Source organism: Heterocephalus glaber, unplaced genomic scaffold (genome assembly GCF_053883595.1).
Source record: "Heterocephalus glaber isolate CG9 unplaced genomic scaffold, H.glaber_assembly_v1.0 deba00001463, whole genome shotgun sequence".
NCBI lineage: Eukaryota > Metazoa > Chordata > Mammalia > Rodentia > Bathyergidae > Heterocephalus > Heterocephalus glaber.
Genome location: NW_028258310.1, coordinates 1,010,465 through 1,036,949, shown reverse-complemented (window position 1 = coordinate 1,036,949; position 26,485 = coordinate 1,010,465). Strand labels below are relative to the sequence as shown.

At 38.5% G+C, this 26,485-nt stretch overlaps 1 protein-coding gene across 5 annotated transcripts in view; it reads right to left on the bottom strand.

The window, feature by feature from the left end:
• The window catches only part of Snx24 (sorting nexin 24), a 196,279-nt gene that overhangs the window by 86,748 nt on the left and 83,046 nt on the right, over window positions 1-26,485 (bottom strand). For 4 of the 5 annotated variants that reach the window (XM_013075756.3, XM_087180517.1, XM_004854482.3 and 1 more), the window contains one exon: window positions 14,580-14,663. The exons of the other annotated variant lie outside the window; for it this stretch is intronic. In XM_013075756.3, the coding sequence (XP_012931210.1) occupies window positions 14,580-14,663 (84 nt within the window). The remainder of the gene's footprint in view (window positions 1-14,579; window positions 14,664-26,485) is intronic. 5 annotated transcript variants of the gene reach the window in all.

The window sequence follows — 26,485 nt, the reverse complement described above, 5'->3', positions numbered from 1 at the left end:
TCCCATGCATATTATCAGATCATAGTACAATGAAGCTGGAAATCAATGGCAAAAGAAACCACAAAAAATATATAAACACATGGAAATTAAATAATACCCTCCTGAACAAATAATGGGTCATAGATGAAATTAAAGAAGAACTCAGTTGCTACAATTAAATGATAATGCCAACACAACATATCCAAACTTATGGGACACAATGAAAGCAGTCCTATGATGAAAAGTTACAGGGGTGATTTCCCACATCAGAAAAACAGAGCAAGCTCAAATAAACAACATAATATTGAACCTCAAATTTCTAGAAAAAGAAGCACAAGTAAACCCAAAACACATATGAGGGAGCAAATTACAAAGATCAACTGGAAATTGAGGCAACTAAGACTAAGAAAACAATACAAAATCAACACTCAAAAATCAATAGTATTCCCATACACAAATAACAAGCTCATTGAGAGAGAAATTAGGGAAACAATATCTTTCACAATAGCATCAAGAAAAATGAAATACTTAGGAATCAATCTAATGAAGGCAGTAAAAACCTCTACTTTGAAAACTACAGTACTCTGAAAAAGAAGACCAATGAGGATATCAGAAAACAGAAAGACATCCCTTGTTCTTGGATAGGCAGAATCAATATAGTGAAAATGGCCATACTTTCAAAACTGTTGTATAGATTTAATGCAATACTGATCAAAATACCAGAAGCATACCTCACAGAATAAGAGAAAACAATCCTAAAATTCATTTAGTACCAGAAGAGACCTAGAATAGCAAAAGCAATTCTGGGCAATAAAGACAAGGCAGGGGGGTGTCACATCCCCAATCTGAAATTATACTACAAACCTACTGTGATAAAAACAGCACAGTACTGGCAAAAAATAGACCTGAGGATCAATGGAACAGATTAAAAGATGCAGAAACAACTCCAAACATTCTCACCCACCTTATGTTTGACAAAGGAGCCAAACACCTTTACTGAAAAAAAGATAGCCTCTTTAATAAAAGGTGCTGGGAAGCCGGGGATTTACATTACATCTTGAGTTTGATCCCTTGTATCCCCCCAAAAAAAGTGGTGCCGGGAAAACTGGCTTTCCACATGCTGAGATTAAATGTAGATCCATATCTCTCACCATGCACTAAACTAAATCAAAAGATCTGAATATTAAAATGGATACAATCTGCTGGAAGACAGAATAGATAGAACTCTTGAAGACATTAGTGTAGGCAAAGACTAGGAACAAAACCCCGATCACACAGGAAATACTACAAAGAATCAACAACTGGGATCTCATCATATTAAAAAGCTTTTACACAGCAAAAGAAACCACCAACAGAGTGAAGAAACAACCCACAGAGTGGGAAAAAATTTTTACCAGCTATTTTTCAGACAAAGGATTGGTATCTAGAATATATAAAGAACTCAAAAAAATCAGACTCTCCCAAATTTATAAACCCAATCCAAAAATGGGCATCTGAAATGAATAGACATTTCTCGGTAAAGAAGTACAAAGAGAAAATAAATATATAAAAAAATTATCAACATCACTGGTCATTCAATAAATGCCAATTAAAACAACATTAAGATTCCATCTCAGTCCAGGAAGGCTATTATCAAAAAATCAACCAATGACAAATGCTGGCGGGGCTGTGGGAAAAAGGAACCCTTCTCCATTATTGGTGGGATTGGTACAACTAATATGAAAATCAGGGTAGAGATTCTTCAAAAAACTAAAACTAGAGCTTCCATTTGACCCAGCTATTCCCCTTCTTGGTACCTTCTGGAAAGAGTTAAAAGCATCACACCACAGCAATACATGCACACCCATGTTTATAGCAGCACAATTTGCAATGGTTAAATCTTGAAAACAGCCCAGATGTCCATCAACAGATAAATGGATAAAGAAAATGTGATTTTTCTATACAATGGAGTGCTACTCTGCCACAAAGGATAAACTTGAGACAGTTTTCAGTAAACAGATGCAGCCTGAGACCATACTTTTAAGTGAAATAAATCCAGACACATATGTTTAAATACTACATTGTCTTATATGAGAAACTGAAAATGTAAATAAGGACCAAAACTGATGTTAGATATTGAGAAGTAGAAAGAAAATGCTCAAATGGGAAGGGGAACAAGGGAAGGGTGGAAGGAAAAGGGAAGGAAGGGAAAAGGAAAAAAAAGAATAGAAGAAAAAATGGAAACAAAGCTTTTGTAAGTAAGGATGGGAAGAAGGATTGAAAGGAGGGGAAGCAAATGGGAAAAAAAAGAAAAAGAAAGATATATGATATACAGGTACAAATTCCCTATGATGAATGTGATCATTATGTATATCAAAAGAGTACCGATACAAATAATTTACAAAAAAAGAAATGCAAGATAATATATTTGTGTTGTTTTAAGCCACTAAATTTATGACACTTTGTTTCAGCAGCAATAGGAAACTCATATACTGTCTCTAAAAATGGAATGAGTCTTAATGTGCTAATTAAAGTCTTAGAAAAACTTACCAAGGTTGCTCCTTTATCCTAATCAAAGAAATAGCATAATCATGAATAAGAAAATACACACAAGCCTGGGCAACTAAAAATGTAATAAAAAATCTTCCCCTATGTAAGAATATACTCACCCTGAACTATTCTAGGCTGAAAGTTGTCACATCGTGAAGGCAGATCTATATATTTCACACACCCAAATTTGAGTTGCAGCCCTGAGGCTCAGCCTGTGTTTGCCTCCTCCCTCCACACTGCCATTAAACTAAAGTGTGAAAGCAAAGCCCAAAATCCATTCAGCAAGAACACCTATATCGGTGCGAATAAAAAGAATAAACTTTGTTAAATTTAGCTTAAAAGCTAAATTTCCCCAATGCCTTTGTAATTTCCCCAATGCCAATCAGGTAATCGAATTCATGCTGAAGGGCTTTCTGCTAACTCTTTCACAGTGGAGCTCTGAAAAGCTTTTCACCTGGCTTGCACCTTCTGTCCTTGCCCCTGCCCTTTGTTCTGTCTGTAAGGTGACCATGACAGCTGTAGCTATTGCACCATTAGCTTTCATTTGGGAATGAAAGGTGAGGATGGAAGACAAGTGATCCAAAGGATGGAGAAGAAAGAACCACCATGCCTAAGAGCTCGTAACAGCCGTGGGCTGCCCATCACCACACTTGCATTTTGAGAGGAAGAAAATAATCCTTTTTTTAAAAAGTTATGAACATTTTGACTTTTTATGTACCTGAATATAATCCTGATAGACAGTGAAAAGAAACAGGGAGAGAGGGAGTCATAGAAGTAGGAAACAGAGCAATGAAGAGAGAAAGGCAGAAAAGAAGGAAGAATCACCAAGGGAAAAATTAACAACTTTCTGAAAGACAGAAAGAAGCAACACGTCAATGAAGAGAAGAGCAGAGGAAGCCTGGACCCAGAACACTGTGGGGAGGGGACTGCAGGGAGCTGGAACTCATTTACTCAGCAGAACCAGGAGGTTCTGTGCCCACATTTACCACTGGTCACTACCACTCTAGTCAGCCTGGTTTTTGTGGAGCCCCTAGTTCAAGCTGTCGCTTTCTCATTCCTTATAGGAAGATCAGACTTAGGTACTCAACACAGAGGAGCCAATGACAAACACTCAAAAAAATTAATCTAGTTGGATATACAGTCAAGGTTACTTTCATAGAAAAGCCAGCACTATGAAAGAGAAACAACAAGAAGTGAAACAATCTCAAAGGAAACATACATCAAATAACAGAAGAGATCCTTAACAATTCTTTCTAGTATCTGCAAAAACATTCAAGGAGTCTTTTTTTTTGAGACAGAGTCTTGCTGTGTAGTTCAGGTTGGCCTCAAACTCACAGTGATCCTTCTGCCTCAGCCTCCTGAGTGCTGGAATTACAGGCAGGCTCCACCATGCCCAGATTCCAGGAGCCATTGCTTCTATAAACTAAGAACAGGTTAGGCCAGGGATTTAGCTCAGTGGTTTTGCCGCCTGCTGGGCAAGTGCAAGGACACGAGTTCGATCCCTGGTACCAAAAAAAAGAACAGGTTGCTATGAAAAACAAAGTGAAGAAGAAAGAGCTTCTGGAGATTAAAAAACATGAAATAGAAATAAAAAATTAAAAGGGTAGAACATAAAATCACGGAAATCTCCCAAGATGTCGAACAAAGTGAGAGAAAAGATCAATGAGAAGATAAAATAAAAAGGGCATAAATTCAGGAGGCTTAATATTAAAATTAAAAACAATCCATTTAAAATAAGAGAAATTCTCAAAAACATAATACATTTTCATAGGACCTAACAAAGACATATATCTTCAGATTAGCCTGTTCAGTCCTGGCATAATAAAATATATTTTAAAAGACTCATACTTACCTACACTTGTCTATTGAGATTTCAGACTATCAATGACAGAGAAAAGATAAAGAGAAAACATGACATCACAAACAAAGGAAACAAAACAGTGGCAGCTGACTTCTCCTTGGAACAGTGGATGCTTAAGAGCTAAGTTGAAAACGCTTTTCTATAACCAACTACAGTTCCAATCATGTGAGAGAGAACAGGCATTTTCAGAATGCAAGGACTCTGTTTATCTTCCGTGCTTTCTTTTCTCTAAGGAATAGAGGATTTAATTCCAGAAAACAGAGATTAAGCAAGGGAGGGCAAAAATGGGATCAGGATTCATAGCTCTACCCCATCAGGGTGAGGAAGAGAAATCCAATGATGGCCAGGCACAGCTTTCTGGAAGGAGGGCAGTTCTATGGAAGAGGGTACCGAGAAGCTGGAGAAATTTTAGGATTTGTTAAAAGTATTATTATTTTGCCAGTGTTTAAAAAAAAAAAGTTCCAGAAAATCAAGAGCCCCTGAAGAAGGCTGTGGAACTGAGCTCTTCCTATAAATTCCTTGGTGCTAGGAACACCCCTGTCCTTGTGGGTTTAAGGCATGAAAAGACAATAAACAATAAGCAAGTTAATAAAACAGAGCAAAGACTGAGAGCACTGGAAAGGAGGCAGGAGTTGGGGAGCTGGGGAGGTCTGTGTGAAGTGAGAAAGCCTGGAGCAGCTCAGTCAGTCTGGGAGGAGGAAGGCAGGGGCTGAAAGAACACTCAGGCAGAGACAGAGTCACAGAAAGGGAGGGACACGCTCAAGATGTTTAAAACCAGCCAGGGGGATCAGAGCAGTGCAGCCCATACTGCAGGGCCTTGCATGCGAGGTGGGAACTGGGTATTATTTTAAATGGAAAGCAAGATGAATAGGTTAAGCACAGGAATGATACAATTTTTACTTTAAAGAAATCATGCTGGACAATATGAGGGAGAAGGACCATACGGAGCCTGGAGTAAGAGCAGGGAGCCTATCCATAAGGTCCTACAGAAGCCTAGGCAAGAGATGATGGGTCTTTAGACTGTGCTGGCAGTGGGTGTGGGCAGACACAGTGGGTGACAGACAGGTATGGAAGGCAGAAGTGATTAAGATGACTCCAAGACAAAACCCCAGTCTCAGGTTTTTGACCTCCCTTGGAAGCCATATTTTGGGTGACCTGGCTACCACTTAGTAAAAGTGGTTGAATTGCCAGGTTTGGAACAAGTACAGATATACTAGTTATCCTCCCAAATCATTTCATTGTCCCTGTGTTTTATGGAATATAACTCCTAATTTTTGGCTGTGTTCATACCATCCAGAAAAAAGAACACATTTTCCACCACCCACTCCATCCCAGTTATGTGTGGCAGTGTGACTGAATTCTGGTCACAGGCAGGTAAACAGACATGTGTGTAGCATCAGGAAGGACTTTTTAAAGGGAAGAATCTTTCCTTCCCTTTCATTTTTCTTTCCTGCTAACTGAACTGCCCATACAAACCCATGCATATGCCAAAGGTTGAGAAAGGTAAAGCAACAAGACCTGGGGTCCTGACAACCAAGCCTCATGAGCTCTAGACACTGTGTGAGAGAGGAACACAGTGATGTCTATGGATGTCACCATCATTCTGGTGTTAGAGTCATTTCAGCCAAATCTAATCCCACACGAGGGGGGGACATGGTTGACACTGCCAGCTGCCTACCCACTATTCATTCCTTCCTTCCTGAAAAAAATTAAAATCCAACCACCAAACCAAAAACCAGTGTCATTCAGTGTACTAACATGCTCAGCTAAAAATCTTGATTTTCTGAGTTCCCTTGCAACAATGGTGGCCACAGGCCAGAGCTGTTAATGAGATATAGTGTAAGTCTACTGGGGAGAGTTCCTGTTTTCCCGGCAAAAAGCAGTAGCTCTTCCTGTCAGAAATGTGTGAAGCAGAAACACAGGAGGAGCCTGGAGCATGGATACTGGACTGCCACACCAGAGTGGGCTGCTTGACTTTAGTTTTCTTGTGTGCATGAACAACAACTCTTGCTTAGGAAACCTAGTCAAGTTTCTATGATATGTAGTCAAAGATACTCCTCACGTCAAAGAAGCAATTGCTGCCTAGAGGTACAAGGCCACAGGCATCCAGGAGATGATGTGTAATCAGCTGTAAGGGAGCTAGGACACTGGGGCACAGAAGCAGTAGGTGTACTTAGAGCTGTGGAACTAAAGGAGACAACAGTGTGTGGAAGTCCCGGATGGAAAACAGGGCTGTGGTGAGCAGAGTGGTACACATGCCTGAATACGCCCTCCCCTGGGTTTGGGCCAGACCTGGGAATATGGCAAGACAGTCACTTCCACGACTGCCTTATGTTGGGGAAGCCTCAGTCCTTTCAGACAGCATGCTGGCTTTGAAGTAAATCATCACGCTGTGAGGAGGACACAGGACTAGGGCCCTGTGGTGGCCTCGAGGAGCTGAGAGCTGCCTCTGGATGATAGTAAGCACAAACAGAGTGGGGGGCTCTGTCCTGCAACTGCAAGACCTGGAAGTCTGCCTCGAGCACATGGAGGAGGCCCCCAGCCTCAGTGAGGTCATGGCCGTGGCACAGCTTGAGTTCATCCAGGTGAAAATGTGAGCAGAGAGCCCAGGAAACCATGCCAGACTCCTGATGGTGCAGACATGCAAATAATAAATGTGTGTCATTTCAAGCTCATTAGTGTGTAGTGATTATTATGCTGCAATGGAAAGCTAATGAGGGCCAAGGCGAAGACATCCAACTCTGAGGGGCAAGGCAAAGAGAGTGGAGGGGTAAAAAGCAAGTTCTGCAATGGTATTTAAGGAGGGGATGACAAGACTGCCTCGAATGACAACTAAAATTCATTACTCAGGGGATGGGAGGGATGTAGAGGCTTCCTCTTCAGAGACTTCCGAGGGATGGAATGTGGTGGCAGAACATGGTAAGGAGCACGTGGCCACAGGCAGGCTTTATTCTGATAAATGGGAAGGACTTTAACATGTTCCCACATCGTTTTTTAAAGTTGTTTATTGACCACATTATTCCCAGTTGCAAGGTATGTGGAGTTGCGTTTTTTGTTTTCTCGGTACCAAGGATCAAACTTAGAGCCTTCCGCTTGCAAGGCAGCCATGGTACCACTGAGCTAAACCCCCAGCCCACATTCTCATATTGATAAGGTTGATCCAGCACTAAGGGGGAAGCTAACAATGCAAGAGCGAGGAGGAGCTGGAGTTTAAGATTGCCTGCCAGGAAATAAATATCTCTATACTATGTAAGGTTTGTCACAACCAGAACAAGGCCAAAACTCTATGCTATTCTGTGGCAATAAGCTTATTAAATCTAAAGGTAAACACAAAGAATCTTCCTTTAAAACTATTGAATCCTATGTCTTATAACTCAGAATAGAAAATCAACTCCATTATCTATCTCTTCTCCTTTTTTCTCCTTTGAATCTTGAAGTTATAGCACTGAAAACATTTTTCCTTTTTGTTCATGTGAGGAGTATTAAGGAAGCTGACCGTCATAGTTGAGGGTCTGTGACACATTTTTAGGTAAGTAATGAATTGCTTTAGATGAGAGACAAACCCAAGACAATATTCTTCCAGGAGGGCTCAGCTGCTTATAAGATAAATGCCCCTCCGCCACCTCATCTGATGATTAACTGTCCTGGTCATGCTCTGCCCAACCAAAAGTCCTTTCTGATCCACGCAGATAAAGCACCAGATTCCATGATACCACAGACATGATTCCCCTCTCCTTAAGTAAACACTCCCTTTTTCTTCTCACCCTGCTAGAATTTACACAGAACTTACTACATGCAGACTTGCCAGCATATACACTGGTTAGAAAATCTACCATTGTCCACAGAAAGGGTCAGAAATACTTCTCATAAATACATGAATAAAAAGAAAAACTTGAAAATTAAGGAGGCTGGGATGTTAAGGAACAAAAATCTAATCTTCCCCCATGCCATCACCCTCATTGTCTCAGGGCTCCTGTAGAGACAGTGCACAGGACTGGGTACTCTTGGTTTGATCTCATATGACAGCCTTCTGGTTCTTCTGCAATGTGTACTTCATCAAATTAAACAGAAGAGAATGCAATATTTGACTCAAGCCCAGAGTAGGCAACAACAAAAATGGGGGCAGTTAATTTTACAATGAACATGCACCATAGTTCACTAAATACTTTGTGAATAAAAGGGTGGGCTGGAACTGACAGAAAACATCTGGGAAGGCATGGAAAATAAAATATGCTTAGCAATTTGCAATGCAGGGAAGATTTTCTTGCCCATGCATGAGATTTGGGCCTATGAGGTGAAGTCCTCTTTGAGCACCAACATCAAAGATGGTGAATTACCTGGCTGCAGAGGCCACAGTCAAGGGCACCTGGGACACAGGGGAAGCACTGCAAGCTGATGGCTCACCTTGTCACAGGAGCCTGTGCCCCAGCTATGGAGAGAGCAGCCCATTACACAGGCAAGGATGGGTCCTTGTTTTGTCAGTATAGCAGTGGTGTTCTTCCCAGCCGGTACCAGCAAAGCAGGAATTAAACAGGAACCGGAGCCGATGGGGCCCAGGGTCAAATTGACAGTGGACATGAGCTCCCAACCTGGTGCAGGCAAGAGGTTCTCCAGATACCCCATTCACCGTGACAACTCAGTGCCTAATATGTGCCTGACGCTCTAACAGTGCGGAAGACACAAAAGACAAGATGTGGCCCCCCCAAATTATCTTCTAATTAGACAAAGTTTAGGGATAACTATGTTTTAATTCCATCTCGGACGTTTTGATGTTTAAGTAGACAGCTCTATTCATAAACACAGAATAGGAGTTTCAAGAACAAAGAGATTAGGGAACAAAGGAAACCAGTTTAGAAGGAGAAATTCAAATGTCTGGGTTTAGGCTAAATATATCAGAACACAGAGCCTGGCAGACAGAGAAACTGTGATTTTCACAGCATAGACTGCATCCAGAACAAAGTAGACTGACATGGCTGACATTAAGTTTTCTTAGGAGCAGTTAGAAATATGGTCAGCCAGTAAAGAGTCAGAGACAGAATAATGGTGCCCTCAAAGATATCCAAGGACGTCTACCTCCTAGAATTTATAAATGTCTTTCCTTTTATGGGAAAAGGGGCTTTGCGGATGAGATTTAAACTAAGGATCTTGAGATGGTAATCCCTCCACATCATGGGAGGGCCAGTGTTACCACAAGGGGAGGCAGAAGGACCAAAGTCAGAGACAGCTGGAGGGGTCTGACCTGTGGACTGTGGAAAAGGAAAGGAAACGATTCTCCTTGAGCTTCCCACCCACTAAAAAAAGGAATGGAGTCCTGCCAACAAACTTAAGAGTAAGATAATAAATGTGTGTTGTTTTAAGCCATTAAATTGTGGTGATTGGTTATAGCAGCACTAGGAATCTAATGCCAGGTTGAAGAACAGTACCAGGTTGAAGAACAGTACCAGAGTCAATGTATGTGAGGTAGCAGATGATACAGGCCCACTTCTGAGTAAGAGAGGAGGATGGACATGAAAATGAGAATACATGAGACAGGGATCAGAGATGGTTAAAGCAACACTAATGCAAAGTAATACAACTCTGCACTGGAATGGCAGGAGGACAAAAGGAGACTGTGGGAGAGTGAATCGGCAGTGCTCAGTGACATCCTGGAGACCTTCAAGTTTCAACACAGGCTCCATGGTTCTGAGCCTCGCAGGTCCCTAGTGTGGCAGGGAGGGTACAGAGGGCTGTGTTTAAAGAATGCCCTTAAAAATATGATCCACAGGAGAAATTCTCAAACTTCAACCAGCATGAAGATGCTGTGTGGGGCTGGCTTCCCATGGAGATTCCTGGGCTCCTTCAGATCTGACTCAGTGTGTCTGGGGCAGGGCCCACGAATCTGCACTTAGGTGATCCTAAGTTCACACTCTGAAAAATACTAATCTAGAAAAATAAGAAAGAAAAGGAATGAAATGCTCATCTTAGCTCTAAAAGAAATTTTAAAATCTTAAATAAAGTCTGACCACATGAAAATATAAAATTCTTGCTGGGGATTTAGCTTAGCGGCACCATGCCTGCCTCACAAGCGCAAGGTCCTGAGTTCGATCCCTGGTACCAAAAAAAAGAAAATATAAAATTCTTGTGGATTAAAATAACTACCATACTCAAAACCCAAAAGACCTTTGGTGAAAAATATTTTCAGTAAATGACTAATATTTTACTAATAGGCCACACAAATTAATAAGCAAAAAACTGAGACCCCAGTAGACAAAGAGAAAGCACATAAAAACAGACAATTCAAATAAGAAGGACTTCAAATATTAAACAAATTTAAGAAATACCAATCAAAATAATAAAAGGCAACATAAACACTTGCTAAATAAATAAATATAATTTCTAGAGGAATAATATTCAAAATCAATGAGATGGTATGAGCTTTATACTTCTATACTTGCTAATTGTACTATATATCTGTTACAACCATTTTGGAAAGTAATTTGAAGGGAGACATGGTGGTGCATACCTATAATCCCAGTACTTGGGAGGCTGAGACAGAAGGATGGCTTTAAGTCTGAGGCCTTAGTGAGTGACTACATAGTTGAGTTCAAGGCAACTGAACTACACAGCAAGACCCTGTCTCAAAAAAATAAAAAAAGTTAAATTAAATTAAATTTAAAAAGAGAGATAAAAAAAAAGAGAGGATGTAATTTGGTAACATTTGTTGGGAAATATTAAAAGAACCATATGCTTTGACAGAGGAGTGCTTCTTTATAATCTAGCTTAAGGAAATAGCCTTGAATATGGAGAAATATATAGGTATAGATATGTAGATATCGACTATTGAGAGCTCACCATGGGTTGCACACGGGCTGTTTATCCTAGTAAATTAGCACTCCACTCTTATGTCACAGATGAGGATATGAGGTACAGGCAGATCATATTACTTACTCAGAACTCAGAGCTTGGAGGGGGTAAAACAAGCTTGGGAGTTTTCTGCTTCCATAGCCCATGCTTCCCTTCCATACCTTAGATACACCACATGGGAACAAGGTGAGCACAGCAGGGTTTATTTTTCAAAAATCCAATTAGATAACTAAAGGAAAATAGCAACTGTATTAAGATAGTAGAAACAGCATTAGGATAAACAGGTAACAAGGAGTTATTTCCCTGACCTCAACCTCCTGTACAATTCAGCATTCACTGAGACCCCCCCACCTAGGGATTGAATCTAGGGCCTCTGCACTCAACTACATCCATAGTCCTTTTTTAAATTTTGAGACAGGGTCTCATTAAGTTGCCAAGGCTGAGTCTGAACTTGAGATCCTCCTGCCTCAGCCTCCCAGAGTGTTGGGATTACAGACATGTCCCACTATCCCTAGCTAAGATTTAGCTATGTAATCTAGGAGTAACTTGAGGAGAAAATAATTTCATATAGAAAAATCATTTTTAAATTTCTCCAAATGACAGAAAGAAATCCTAAGAAAAGTGTAAACAATATTGTAATATTCTTAACTACAAAAGTTTAGTCCATATAATTACTATGGACTTTCTTCACGATGTTGAATAGGAGATAGCTTTGGTTTCTGCCTCAAAATTAGCAGTGACAATCAGCTAGGGGCATTTTTGTGTGCATGTGGCACAAAGAGAGAAGTCACACAACCATCATCCCAGAGGTGCAAGGCGCTTGCTAACAGTTCATGTGTTACTTTAACGTCGACTTGGGGACACTGGGTAAACACTATTAGCAAAAGAGAACTATAATGTAGAATGTAAAAAAGATCAGGGCAGGCAAAAAAACAAATTGTGTACACTGTAGAAATGGCTGGTAATTTCAAGAAAATTAGGTGACAATAGATTTAACTACATTTAAAAGGAAAACATTTCTCATAAACATATAACATTCATAGCCTGCCACAAATTCAAATATGGAAATTGAGAGAAACAAAATTGTAATTAAAGGATAAGGTTCACAACAGGACAACAATAATCAGTAAGTCTGTGTTTAGTGTGATATTTTACCCATCTCAATCCTCCTTTGGACAGTTTTACAGTCGAGATGACAGTGCAATGTTTATTTTTATATCTTACTATTGCTTATATTGAATTGCCTTTTATAGTTACCTTTTTGCCAACTCTAATACAGTCACAATGGAGCAAGTAAAGGAGACTTCTAGCAGTGGCTATTCCCTCTGTAAGGCAGAAGATTTGATAATGCATCCCAACAAAAACTGCTCCATAGATCTACTTTTATCTCTATGTTCCTTTAAGGATGTCTAAAATATTTTAACAAAGCTGCTAAAACTATGCAAAATTGATAAATGTGAGAAATTTTACTCTATGAACTCTGAAAGACCTCATTATATAATTATAAGCCTGCTCAACTCATTAACATAACTGCAGAAATTAAGAGAAGAGTAAGTCCTAGAAAACTCAGGAATGTTTTCAATTATGATCATTGAGAACTGCCTGTGCTGACTGGGGAAAGGATCCTCTGCTGCAGAATAAAATGAGTCATTTTGGAGAAGAGAAGAGGGGGTGTGAGACTCCATTCAAGCATCCTGGGCAGCTCAGGACAGGCCTGACCTGCAGTCACACCGCTGTGCCTATGTCGTGTGGTCCCCCAGTGTCTGGACAAGACAGTGGGGCTGGTGCAATGGGTGCTCAGCCAGGGGTCAGGAAGGACCCTGCACGTAACAGACTGCTGGGTCTAGACCCCTGGGCAGAAGCAGAGCAGAATGGGTCTTAAATCTCCCTGTAGGGACTTGGTTCACCAGGTACCCAGCAGAAACCTCTCTAGAACCTGTTTCCTCTAAAACAAACAAAAACAGAATTCCATGGAAACAGAATTCCATGAGAAGGAAGTGAGACCCAGATTCTGGGTCTTGCTTCTTTCCGAGTCCCCTGGGGTTGGTGCTTTGGTACAGTCTGCGGGCAACACTTGCATAAATCTGTATTCACCTGTATTGTTTCATTTGGAAGTAAACCTTGGCTTGAAAAGAATCTTATTGGAGAGTTAAGTGTGACTTATCTCTTGCCTTCCTGACAGAGAAGTGCAGGGAAACAGGCTAATGAGTCTGTCTGTAATAATCCTGGTGAAGTTCATGCAATTCTCTATTTTCCTGATTATAAGGTAAGAAAACTTAGTTTAAAAAATACTAAAGAACTTATAATACAGAGCTAGTACACGACTAGGTTATTTATATACTAGTATTTCTCAGAAAATTTAAGAGGTCATTAATGAAATTAAGAGAAAAAATTTTCTTAATATACTTCACATACATACTATCAAACCATCTGATTTTTTTTTTTTTTGGTACCAGGGATCAAACTCGGGACCTTGCTTGCAAGGCAGGTGGCAGAACTGCTGAGCTAAATCCCTGGCCCCCATCTGATTTCTTATTTAACAAAGGAAATAAAGAAATTGAGTTTTGTCATGCATTGTGTGTATTTATTTTATTTGTATCTTTCATATGTATGGGAGTATAATATGTCCATACATATTCCAAATATATGAAAGAAAAAATAGTAAAATTGTACTCATACCTAGTGATTTTCTGGGCAATTTCATAAGGTATTTCTAGTTATTAAATAATTTTTAACTCCCTAATAATAATTTATAAACTGTAAAAAAAAATCAGGGTAGATGATAAAGTATTCAGTTGTCTGATCATTTCTCCCTCCAGTTATTATTTCTGAGTCTCTGCTTCTTTCATCTAATACTTTAGTGAAATGTATCCTAGAACTGAAACATCAAAAGAAAGCTACCAGCTATAAGCTTCTTTTACATGCGTTCCCCAGTTCTTGAATACACGTGTACCTGTATATTATCTTTTCCAGGTACATGTATGTATAAATTGAGTTAAATAAATTTCTTCCTGTAAAATGATCATTTGCTTTTTTTCCCTATAAAGTATACTAAGTATATTTCATGGATTAAAACAGGGCTAGGATTTTATTCTCTTTGAACATAAAACATCTAATACAATACACTGCAAAGAGCTCACAGCTTCAGATTTGTGTATGTAAGTAGTCACAACCAAAAACCCACCTACTATAGAAAGCACTCCTTTAAGTGACTGAACAATGTCTTTAAAAACAATTTATGTCATGATAAGAGAAACAATTTATGTCATGATATATACACAGCAAACACTAGAATCACAGAAGAGTTCTTAATATTATGCCATCTGCCATACACAGAAAAGGAGAAAAAGAGCAAAAACCAAGTTACCTTTTTGTGCAAGGCATGAAACTCGCTGTACCTTTTTTCAACAAAATGTTTTCTTCCATTCATTAGCACTTCTATCTTAAACACCTAAGGAAAAAATTAAAGAGATTAATTCTACTAGTTCAAGACCCTCAATTGTCTGATGTGGTAAGTTTGTGACCATGATATATTTCATCCCTTAATTACAGTAGTGGATTTCCCCCAAACCCAGAAGGCTCAGGAGACCCTGGCCCAACAGCACTGATTAATGAGCACTCAGACCAAATGCTCACTAACCAACTGCAGGATTTTCCAAAACCATGTTTAAAATCAAGGGACACTTAAAAGCACTGAAATACTACTTAATTTTTTAAGCAGAGATGTTCTTCCCCTAAAAATTATTTTATCAAATGTATGATGACACTGAAATTAAAAGTGTGATACAACAACTATGTTATCTGCTAAAAATCTCAGGCATGTGGCATTCTGTTATGGGTATTTCAATGCAGTCAATACCATGTCATGTGTAAGACAATCATGCAAAGAGTAGTGCATTTTAGGTTAATTTCTTCCTAACCAGCATATTCGTCTGTAGTCTCAGCTGGGCTTATTCTGCTGTTTGCAAAACAGGAAAAATGTAATAAAGCCTCATTTTCCCTGCATGATGCAGGTGACAGCTTGTGCTCCCACCTCCAGAAGGTTGAGAGGCCAGAAGCAAAGGCCCTCTGAGCACACTAATTAGAAGAAACTGACGTGACACTTTTTTGATTCTTGGGTCAGTGGGTCAAGACTGGGAACAAGGGGTGAGAAGTACTGTGAAATGCTCAAGAAAATACAATGTTCAGGTCAGGCATGGAGGGATGCTTGGCAGGGACTGAAGAGCAGGTGCTCTGTTAGTCCAAGAGTTTGTATCTGACCCTTATTTTGCTAAGTGAGAGTTTGTAAACATCAAGGTGAAAGAATATTGTTTAATTATTTGATAAAACTAATTTCATGTTTTAATGGCCCTTTTAGAAAAAACAAACTGAACTGTAAAGTTACATGACACTAGAATATAAAAAACTGCTTACTTTAAGCCTAAAAATAAGAACTAGTCAAATTTAACATAAATAAGGTTACATATTTTCACTATGAAAACAGAGCCAAATGATTCTATATTTCTGCATTATATGTCAACATTACTATTTTAGAAATTGTTATTAAACATAAACTCTACATTAAGAAATGTTTCCATTTTCGTACTTTTCTGAAGCAAGAGCAAAATATTTCAAGTACATGACTCACTTTAAGTAACCTGGTTTTAAATAACTAGAAAATATTTTACCAATTTAATCAATATTTTATGTATTTAATTTTTTCAATAAATCTCCCTAAAGAAATACTTTTCTTTGGTGAATTGATGAAAATGTTTTCTTCTACAAAATATATGCATGTGCTTCAAACTCTCTGACATACATCTATTATTTTTAATAATTCTGCTTATTAATAATAATAAATAATTACTCTTTTTAAATAATTGTTTATTAATTCACTAAAGAAAATCCTTCTTCCGAGACTGCCAGAAATACAATCAGAAAAACACCCCAAGATACACAAGCAAGAGTGACAGAGCTTTAACTTAGGGCTTGGTCAATCAACTAGAGTCCCCTTTTTAGTGTCAGCTCCCTGATTTAAATCAGGACAGTATGGTAGCAATAAAAGTAGTTTCTATCTGCCGAGATGTATGAAATAAGTGAAGTTATGTTCTAGGTCTAGTTATTTAAAGGTTTGTCACAAAAGACACTACTTCAACTGGCACATTTGCCATGGAGTCTACTGAACAGGGAAGAGTTCGAAGACTCAGTAACCTAGCGGGCCTCCTGAACCTGCTCCTTCCTGCCAGTCACAGAAATGACGCACCATGTAGTCTGCTGGAGACACCTCATTCCTTTGCCTGACCAGAGGCTTCCATAACCAAGTCCCACAGGTACTGTTCACACAGTGGGAAGCAGAGGGGTGGGGATATACCCAGACACGAAGGAGAGTTTATTATAAACTTTGACTCTTTATTATGTTATCATTGAAAAAATACACGGTATACCTAGTACAATTAAGACTTTGTCTTCTAAATTCTGGGAAAATATCTTAGAAAGACAGTTAGACAACCAGGATTTCCACGGTAAATTGAAGAAACGAAGTCAATATAATAAATCCTATTTTTCTGAATTATCATACCAGACTTTTAAAAAATCATTCTAATTTTCTGACATCTATTGTTTCCGAAATGTAAAAAAAAAAAAAAACCCTTTTCTCACTTTCCTCTCCTAGAAAATTCCCAGTGTTGTCTAACTCATAAGGCATTTGGAAGGAACCCAAAACAGTATCTGGAACTCATTTGCTTATTTATTAAGCAGATATTCACTGAGGGCCTAGAATGTGCCTGGGAATTGTTCTAGGCCCAAGATTTAGCAGCGAACAAAACACAAGAGGCAGCCTTCATGGAGCTCGCACCCTATGCTGAGGGAGGCTGACCACACATGCACGAACAAATACGCTGCCAGGCAGCACTGCACTCCGCAGAGCCACACAGCAGGACAGGACTCAGAGCCTGACAAGAGCTATTCAGACAGTGAGGTCCAGAGAAGGCCCCCAAGCACACAGGCAGGGAGGGGCACAGAACCTGGGGGTAAGAACCAAGAAAAAAGGGTACACGAGTTAGTATCTTTAGTAATATAAAAATACCTTGCATCCCCCCAAATACCCAGCACGAATAAGATAAAATTCACAAAGTCTAGCATCTAATCAAAAAGAATCACCGTGGGTGGGGGATGCAGCTCAGTAGTAGAGCACTTGCTTAGCATGTGTGAGATGCGGTCTGATCCCCAGGACTACATTTAAGATGAAGCAGCTCAAAAATACAACTCACAATGAGAAGAAAACAATCAACTGAAATAGACTCAGAAACAACACAAGACAGTAAGTACACAAAGGCATCAAAATTGTTGTTGTGAGGGAATTCCTTACATTCAAGACCCCAGAAGATAGGCTGGCCATGTTAAGGTATGAAAGGGAGACAAGGAACCCCAACAGCTCTGAGTCCCACTGATGAAATTATCAATGTCTGTGATTAAAACACACACACACACACACACACATACACACACACACCATAGGACTCAGAGCAGAAGAAAAGATTAGTAATGAAGACCTGGCAGTTGAAACTATCCAAAATAAAACAGAAGGAAAAATATTTACAAGTAGATAAAGAAACAGTATCATTGAAATATGGAACAATACTAAAACACATGAAACTGCAATCCCCAAAGGAGGGGGTGGATGAAGATTAGAAAAAAAGGGCTGGGGATTTAACTCAGTGGTTCCAGTGCCTGCCGCGCAAGCACAAGGTCCTGAGTTCGATCCCTGGTACCAAAAAAAAAAGAATAAAAGATTAGAAAAAAAGACAAATACATATGAAGAAATCATGGCCAAAATTTATCCCAATTTGATGAAAATTATAAACCTATAGATCTAAGATCAATGGACACCAGAAACTTGGAAAGCAACTACAAAAATCAAAGGCATATCGTAATCAAATTGTTTAAAACTAGTATGAAAGAGAAAATCTGAAATGCAGGCAAACAGAAAAAAGGAACATTATACAGAAAAAGAAAAAGTATTGTGACAGCAAACTCTCTAATACTACTACAAATCAAAATCAGTGCATATATACTGAAATTATATTTTTAAAAGATTTTTACAGGACTTATTTTGTGCAGGCACCATCCCTACCTCTACTCATTTTAATAACTCATTTAATTCTCACAACAACCCTTTGTGATAGGTACTATTACTGCCATTTTTCAGGCAAGGAAACATTAAGTAAGCAAATGGAGAGATTACACTCTTGACCATGGTGGAGCTGCATTTTGAGCCCTGTTTTTTGGCTCCATTCTATTTCTTAACCACTGCACAACACTGACTTCCAGTGAAGAGACTCCCCAGTATAGTGCTCCTTTTCATGGGGAAACTGATCACTTGGAAGAGGAGAAACGCTGAAATATTCTGGAGTGAGGACCACATGTCCTGTCCCTTCTCCTCTTGAGGTTCAGTCTTTGGGGGGGTGTGGTTTTCAGGGAACAGACCTAGGAGGAGGAGGGGACACACAGTCTTTACTCCCAGTGACTTTGAGCCTGTGTACCTGAGAAGTAAGAGGGTGAGAGCAGAACGGTAAGTGAAGTGAATCAGGTACACAAGCTTAGATATAATATGCTTTCTCTTGTATGAGAACCCCAAACTATAAAGTGTAAAATAAAGATAGATAATAGGAAGTAGGAAGATAGATCTTTCTTAATTGGGAAGGGGATCAAGAGACGGAGGAAGGTTTCTCTTGCTGTGCAGAAGCTTTTTAATAAGAACAGATCCCACTTGTTGATTGTTTGTGCTAGTTCACATGCAACTGAGGTTTTGTTCATAAAATCTTTTCCTACACCGATGTTTTCAAGAGTTCTACCTAACCTCTCTTTCAGCCGGTTTGGTGTTTCTGTTTTAATATTTAGATCATTAATCCATTTTGATTTTAGTTTAGTGCATGGTGAGAGGTATACGTCTAGTTTTAATCTTTGGCAAGTTGAAACACAATTTTTCCAGCACCATTTATTAAAGAGGCTATCTTTCCTTTGGTGAGGGTATTTGGCACACCAGAAAGAATAGCCGCTATCATGAAATCAACCAATAACAAATGCTGGTGGGGCTGTGGGGAAAGAGGAACCCTTTTCCACTGCTGGTGGGAGTGTAGACTGGTGCAACCACAGTGGAAATCAGTATGGAGATACCTCAAAGGACTAGGATTGGAAGTCCTATTTGACCCAGCTATTCCCCTGCTGGGTATCTTCCCAAAAGAATTAAAAAGAACCATACCACAGTGTTATACATGCACCCATGTTCAGAGCAGCACAGTTTGTAATAGCTAAAACTTGGAAGCAGCCCAAATGCCCATCAACTGGATACTGGATAAAAAAAAAAAAAATGTGTTTTTAAAAAATAAAATGGACCTAGAATAGCAAAAGCAATTCTATGCAACAGAGACATGGCTGGGGGTATCACAATCCCCAACATGAAACTATACTACAAAACTACTGTGATAAAAAACAGCATGGTACTGGCAGAAAAACAGATCTGAGGATCAGTAGAATAGATTAGAAGATGCAGAAGCAACTCCAGACATACTCAGCCACCTCATCTTTGACAAAGGACCCAACCACCATCATTGGAGGAAAGATAGCCTATTTAATAAATGGTGTTGGAAAAACCGGATTTCAACCTGCCAAAGATTAAAACTAGACCCATGTCTATCACCATGCACTAAACTAAGATGAAAATGGATTAAAGATTTAAATATTAAAACAGAAACACTAAACTTGCTGGAAGATAAGTTAGATACAACTCTTGAAGACATTGGCATAGGAAAAGGCTTTATGAACAAAACCTCAGTAGCATGGGAGCTAGCACAAAGAACCAACAACTGGGATCTCATCTTTTTTTTTTTTTTTTTTGGTACCAGTGATCAAACTAGGGTCCTTGTGCTTGCGTAGCAGGCGGTGAAACCACTGAGCTAAATCCCTGGCCCTCTGGGATCTCATCTTATTAAAAAGCTTCTGCACTGCAAAAGAAACCACTAACAGAGATAACAGACAACCTACAATATGGGAAAAGCTTTAGCAGTTGTACCCCAGACAAAGGACTACTATCTAGAATATATAAAGAACTAAAAAAAAAAATCAGACCCCCCCCAAATTCAAAGACCCAGTTCAAAAATGGGCATCTGAAATGAACAGACATTTGTCAGACAAAGAAGTAAAGGCAGCAAATAAATATATGAAAAAATGTTCAACATCACTGGTCATTCAAGAGATGCAAATGAAAACAACACTGAGATTCCACCTCACTCTAGAAAGAGTGGCTGCTATCAAGAAATCAACCAATAACAAATGCTGGCGGGGGTGTGGAGAGAAAGGAACCCTTCTCCATTGCTGGTGGGAGTGCATACTGGTGCAACTACTGTGGAAATCAGTATGGAGATACCTCAAAAAACTAGGGCTGGAAGTCCCATTTGACCCAGCTATTCCTCTGCTGGGTATCTTCCCCAAAGAATTAAAAGAATCATACCACAGCGATATATGTACACCCATGTTTATAGCAACACAGTTTGTAATAGCTAAAGCTTGGAAGCAGCCCAAGTGCCCATCAACTGGAAACTGGATAAAGAAGATGTGGTTTTTTAATAAAATGGAGTACTACTCAGCCATAAAGAACAAAAACTAGAGTCATTTATAGCTAAATGGATGCATATTGAGGCCATACTCTTAAGTGAAATAAATAGGACACACATGTGTAAACACCGAGTAGTTTCTCTAGTGTGAGAAACTGACAGTGTAAAGAAGGGTTAAAATGATTAAAATGAATAATTGATAATTTGAAATAGGAAAAAAGGTCCAAGGACGTAGAGGTGAAGGGAGGGGAAGGGGAAAGGAAAAATTATGAGAAAAGAAAAGAAATGGAAACAATCTATGTAAATAGGGAAGGGTGGAGGGGGTGAAGGGTGCACAGGTAATGGGGAAAAAATAAGAACCAAGATACATCACGTACAGGTACAAGCACCCAATGATAAATGTAAATGTATTGTGTACCTAAAATGTAACAATAAAAGAACTTAAGAAAAAAATATATATATAATGGAGTACTACTCAGCCATAAAGAATGAGAAATTAGAGACACTTATAGCTAAATGGATGCACATTGAGGTGATACTCTTAAGTGAAATAAATAGGACACACACGTATAAATACCAAATAGTTTCTCTGGTGTGAGAAATAGAAAGTGTAAATAAAGACTAAAAGGTATAATAGATAATGTGAAATAGGAAGAAAAGGGGCAAAGGGGAAGAGGATGTCAGCGTGGTATGGGAAAGGAAAGAAGGGAATGGAATTAATATGAGAAAATGAAAAAATGGAAACAAAGTCTTTGTAAATAGGGAGGGGTGGAGGGGTTGAAGGGAGGGCAGGGGATTGGGGGAAAAATAAAAACCAAGATATATTATGTAAAGGTACAAATATCCAATGATGAATGTCATTATACTATATACCTAAAATGTACCAATAAAATAAAAAATAATAACAACAACAAAAAAGAGACGGAGGAAGGGAGAGTGACAAAAGAAATGTTATGTACATGTACCAATTCCCGCAGAGAATGTATTGAAAAAGAAAACTTTTAAAAAGAAAATAAATGTTGAAGAAGATGGAGAGGAAGAAAGAAAAGGAAGAAAAGGAAGGAAGGAAGAGAGAAAGAGAGGACCCTCACTGGTCGATATAAAAAATGCACAACTCTATAAGCAGAAAGGTCCTTTTCTGTGTTACCTCTTCCTGTCAGTGTCTGGCCACCTCACTCATCAATCTCCTTACATTATAGTCCAAACCTTAGATTGTACAGTTTTTATTGAAAAAGCAGTATGTGATTAAAGAGGGAAAAAAAGACAAAAACTACAGAATGGTATAAACTGAAAAGTATAAGGCTCTTACACGGAGACTTATCTAAGTCCTTTGAACTCAAGAAGTATCTTAAATATTCCTTCAAAATGGCCTGCACATACATACAAGCTCTGAATGTACATAAGTGTTATTTTATTTTCTTATACACATGGAGCCATACCTTACAGTTAAACCACTGTGTATATTCACTTAATACATTTTGAACATGTGTATTTATTGGTATATTTTGACAAACCTTATTCTTTAGTGGCCACATAGTTTGCCTCCTATGTATATCATAATTGTACTTACTACTCCTGTGGATATTTTATCATAATTTTTAAATTAGGATTTTAAGGTAGACAATAAGTTATCTATAGTCTTTTGTTATACACACTATATGGAAAGAGAGAGGGGACAACCTTGTGCCTATGTGTGCACATACATACATACATACATAACTACATAGAGTAAATTACCAAAGCATTTTGTTGAATTTCCATCCAGAAATGTCCTTACACTGTCATTAACAGGATATGAATATCTTCCCCATCCTGATCAATACTTGCTTATTAACACTTTGCCCAATCTGATACCCAAAATGAGAATAGTTTGGTATTTTTGACAAAGTACACGGTGTGGTGGCCTAAGTTTCCATTCCAACTATCTCACAAAAAACTGCATGGTGGCCCAACCCACTGGTTTCACTCTACTCCAGAGACTTCTTTTTCCCTTAGCAAGGATTCAGACTCCTTGTATATAAAGCAAGAGAAGCTGTACACTATTCAATAATTGTGTTAAGGCTTCCACTTAGAAACACAAATTATTTTGTTCACCTAACCAAATTTTGCCTGTTTTAGAAATATTATTAAGTCAATAGAATTCTAATAAGAAAAACGAATGCCATCACTTTAAAGGGAAGATTCTGATTCCTGTGTGACATTTATTATATGTCAGAACCATTTTTTCCCATTGTGATAACATTTCTGAGATTATACTAGAAGTCAATAATAAAATATTTCTAAGTATGGGTTTATATCCAATTTTTCAGGTGCATACCTAAGAACTAAAATAAACTTAAGCTAGGAAGTATGTCTAGGAAGTAAACCTAAGGAAGGACTTAAGCCATATTCCAAGTTAAATGTTCTCTCTCTTCCAGAAGTTTATACCTTCCAAATCCACTTCTGATCCAATCCCCCTAGACAAAGTTTCCCGTTTCACATTTAGAATGTTTAATAAATTATTCATGCAGCTGCCACCTACAGGTTGGGATTTTATACAAATAAAGTTTTAAGTTCAGTGTTCCAAGTAGTTTAAATTAGGATACTGTTACAGTGAGAACCTGATATATACATGAATGACAACACACTTGTTTAGAATATGGCTTTTATTGACACATACACATTTAATATTTGTTCAATCAGAACAAGATACATCAAATATTCACTTCAGGCTTGAGTTCAACATATTCTCCTTTCTGAAGAGGAATCAACAGTAAAGATAAAATAAAGAAGATTGTTATTTCACTAGTAAAAGGTAAATCTTTATTTTAAAAAGCTATTTATTGTGTGCCTGTTGTGAGCTAGGTTCTCAACAAGGTTATTAACCCATAATACACAATTTCACATGGGAACAAAGGTAAGAAAGTTTTTAATTATAAAAAATTATTATGACATTTGATTACCAAGTCCATTTACACATAAAAAGATGTAAAATTTCATTTGTTCCTATACTTAGTCTTACATCATAGTTCCTCTGTTCTAAGATGCCATATGAATAAAGTGAGAGCTATTACTAATTTCATTCTACTATTTTGGGTGGTGGAGAGGCAGTTTTTTTCTCAAATGTTTAAAAAACCTGTTTCAGAAATTATAAAATGTGTTTAAGAAAAATACTTATATACTGGTACAAATGAGCCACTGCTTAATAAAAAGCAAAACAACAACAAAAACCATTCCCTAAAGAATTGTTACAACATAGTATCTGTGTAAGAGTTAGATTAAATTTATGTGTGTGGGTAAGATCAATGTGTGTATCAGTACAATTCTTTCAGAAGAAAATTCATGATAACAAAAAGCACATTCCAAAAAGCATGATAGTTTGCACTGAACAGTATAGATTTAGTGATTTATAAAGCAACATTGTGTTTGCTACAGTTCCAAACACACTGCTTGACTATACAATGAAAATATTGCAAGTGGGAAAGGGGTCCAGAGATCGAGGGACTAGAGGGGAAGTGAAAAGGAGTAAGATGAGTGTGTACATGCACCAACTCCCAACAACGCATGTAATCACAACATACCTCAAACACGTGCTAATAAAAAATTAACCTCAAAAACAACACGTTAACAGGAAAAATGCATATGTATATACATATAACCACAAGAAACAATTATGCTGAGTTTTTATGATCAATCGAAAGAGCATCGCAGACAATCATTTTTACCAAATGTATTGTAAATATTTTAAGCCCTGTCAGTGTAAAAGAAACTGGTATAACAAGTAGAAGGTAGGCGGTGACCTGGGAAGGAACTGGAGTGCTGATTTTCTCACTGGAGATAATTGATGGTCAAACGACACTGCTAAAAAGGCAGTGGATACTGAAAGAGGATCAATTGAAAAATGGTAAGGAGAAAATAAATCCAATGTTAATGTTCTTAAAAACTGATGAAATAAGTCATATGCATAATAATACTGAGTATGGATGAAGCAGTATACCTGGGCAGGATAAACTGAGCTCATATTTCTCTTTTTTTCAGTATTTTTTTTTTTGGTACCGGAGATCGAACTCAGGTCCTTGTGCTTACACAGCAGGTGGCAAAACCACTGAGCTAAATCCCCAGCCCAGTATCTTTTAAAAAAAATTTTATTGGTACAATTTTGATATACATAATGATCACATTCATCACAGGGAATTTTTACCTGTGCATGATGTAGCTTGATAAAACTCATCTTTCAAAGAAGAGGGATAGTGTGGATTTCCAAAGGTTCAGGCAGCAGGACAATGAGATACAGGTAAGCAGTCACACCGCTTTCAAGCAGCAGCTTTTCACCTCACTTCTGTTGCTTGAAGGTTCACATCTTATTTTTCCTTATGTTTATGTACTATTGGAATTTTTTTCCATACACATATATTACTTCAGACATCCTAATAATAATTAACCCATTAAATGTTTTAAATCTTCCTGAAAAGATTATATGAAAACATTTTCTTTATTGATATTTATAGGATTATAAAATTATTTATACAATTCCAAGTTTTCAATCTAAACTCTAGTTCTGACTAATTTTAGCTGCAGCTCCTTGACTGATTAATTATTTGACTATGAAAGTCTTCATTTTTTTTCTCCTTTTAAGCTGCATCAGTATGACACAAAACCAATCAATCAATTTCGTGTGAGAGGAAATATGCATTCAAATACATCAGGTCATACGTGCTGATTGGCTAGAGATTTTCATTAGTTTCAATGTCATATAATGTTGACTTAGATATAATAAAATGTGAATACTGGCCTCTCTCTTGAGGGTCCACACTCATTTCTTTGAGAGTGTACTTTTAAAATTCTGCCTAATAAATCTCTCTGTGCCTTTTACTGAAGTAACCTGAAAATTATTTTTCTGCAATGGAAGTCAGTTAACCTGCAGCCTGTCCCTTGGGTGAGGTGAATCCAACTCCCCAACTTGTTTGGGGACCTCCTCAGACCCTGTCCAGTGACACTTCCTGTGCCCAGTCAGCTCCAGGAAGTAAAGAGGCATGGGGCTTTCATTTTTTGTCTTTTCTTCCCCACTTCCCCAACCCTTTACTTTCTAATATGTGCATAGTTTATCTGCCCCGCCCCCATCAGCTGCCAAACTCCTTCAGATTTTTTCTTTTCAGCAGATAGAGGCTCCTAGGTCCCTAGGAAATGAGTGCTTACATATAAAAGCATCAGAGGTGTGAGCCACTGCTCCCTCTGTCCCCTCACATCACCATACCCAGTTCATGGGTCAGATGTAATTAAAACTTGCTCACAGGGAGACTCAGACAAGGACAGACCATCTGGGTCTCCAGCAGTTGTCCCATGTCTCCAGTGTGGACATGGTGGAGAGAGGCAGCCTCAGAATGGCACCTGAGGAAGCTGTCCTGACCAGTCACACACATCTTTGGGTCCTAAACAATTTCGTTAGAAGAGTCCTGTAAACCGCTCTTGTGATCCTCTTTCTCCTCCTTTACCTCTCTAACTCAAAAAACTGAAGGACATAAGCTCAGCTCACCTAATCCCTTTTTTGCAAGGCTAGGAACATACCCTAAGCCGTGCAGATCCACGTGGCCATCCAGGGGATGGCTGGCAGCTGACAAGAAGGAGCCTGCTGGTTAGCTTTTCCTCCCCTCTCTCCCTAAAAACTCATTCCTCTTCCTTTCTTTACTCTGAGACTTTACTCTAT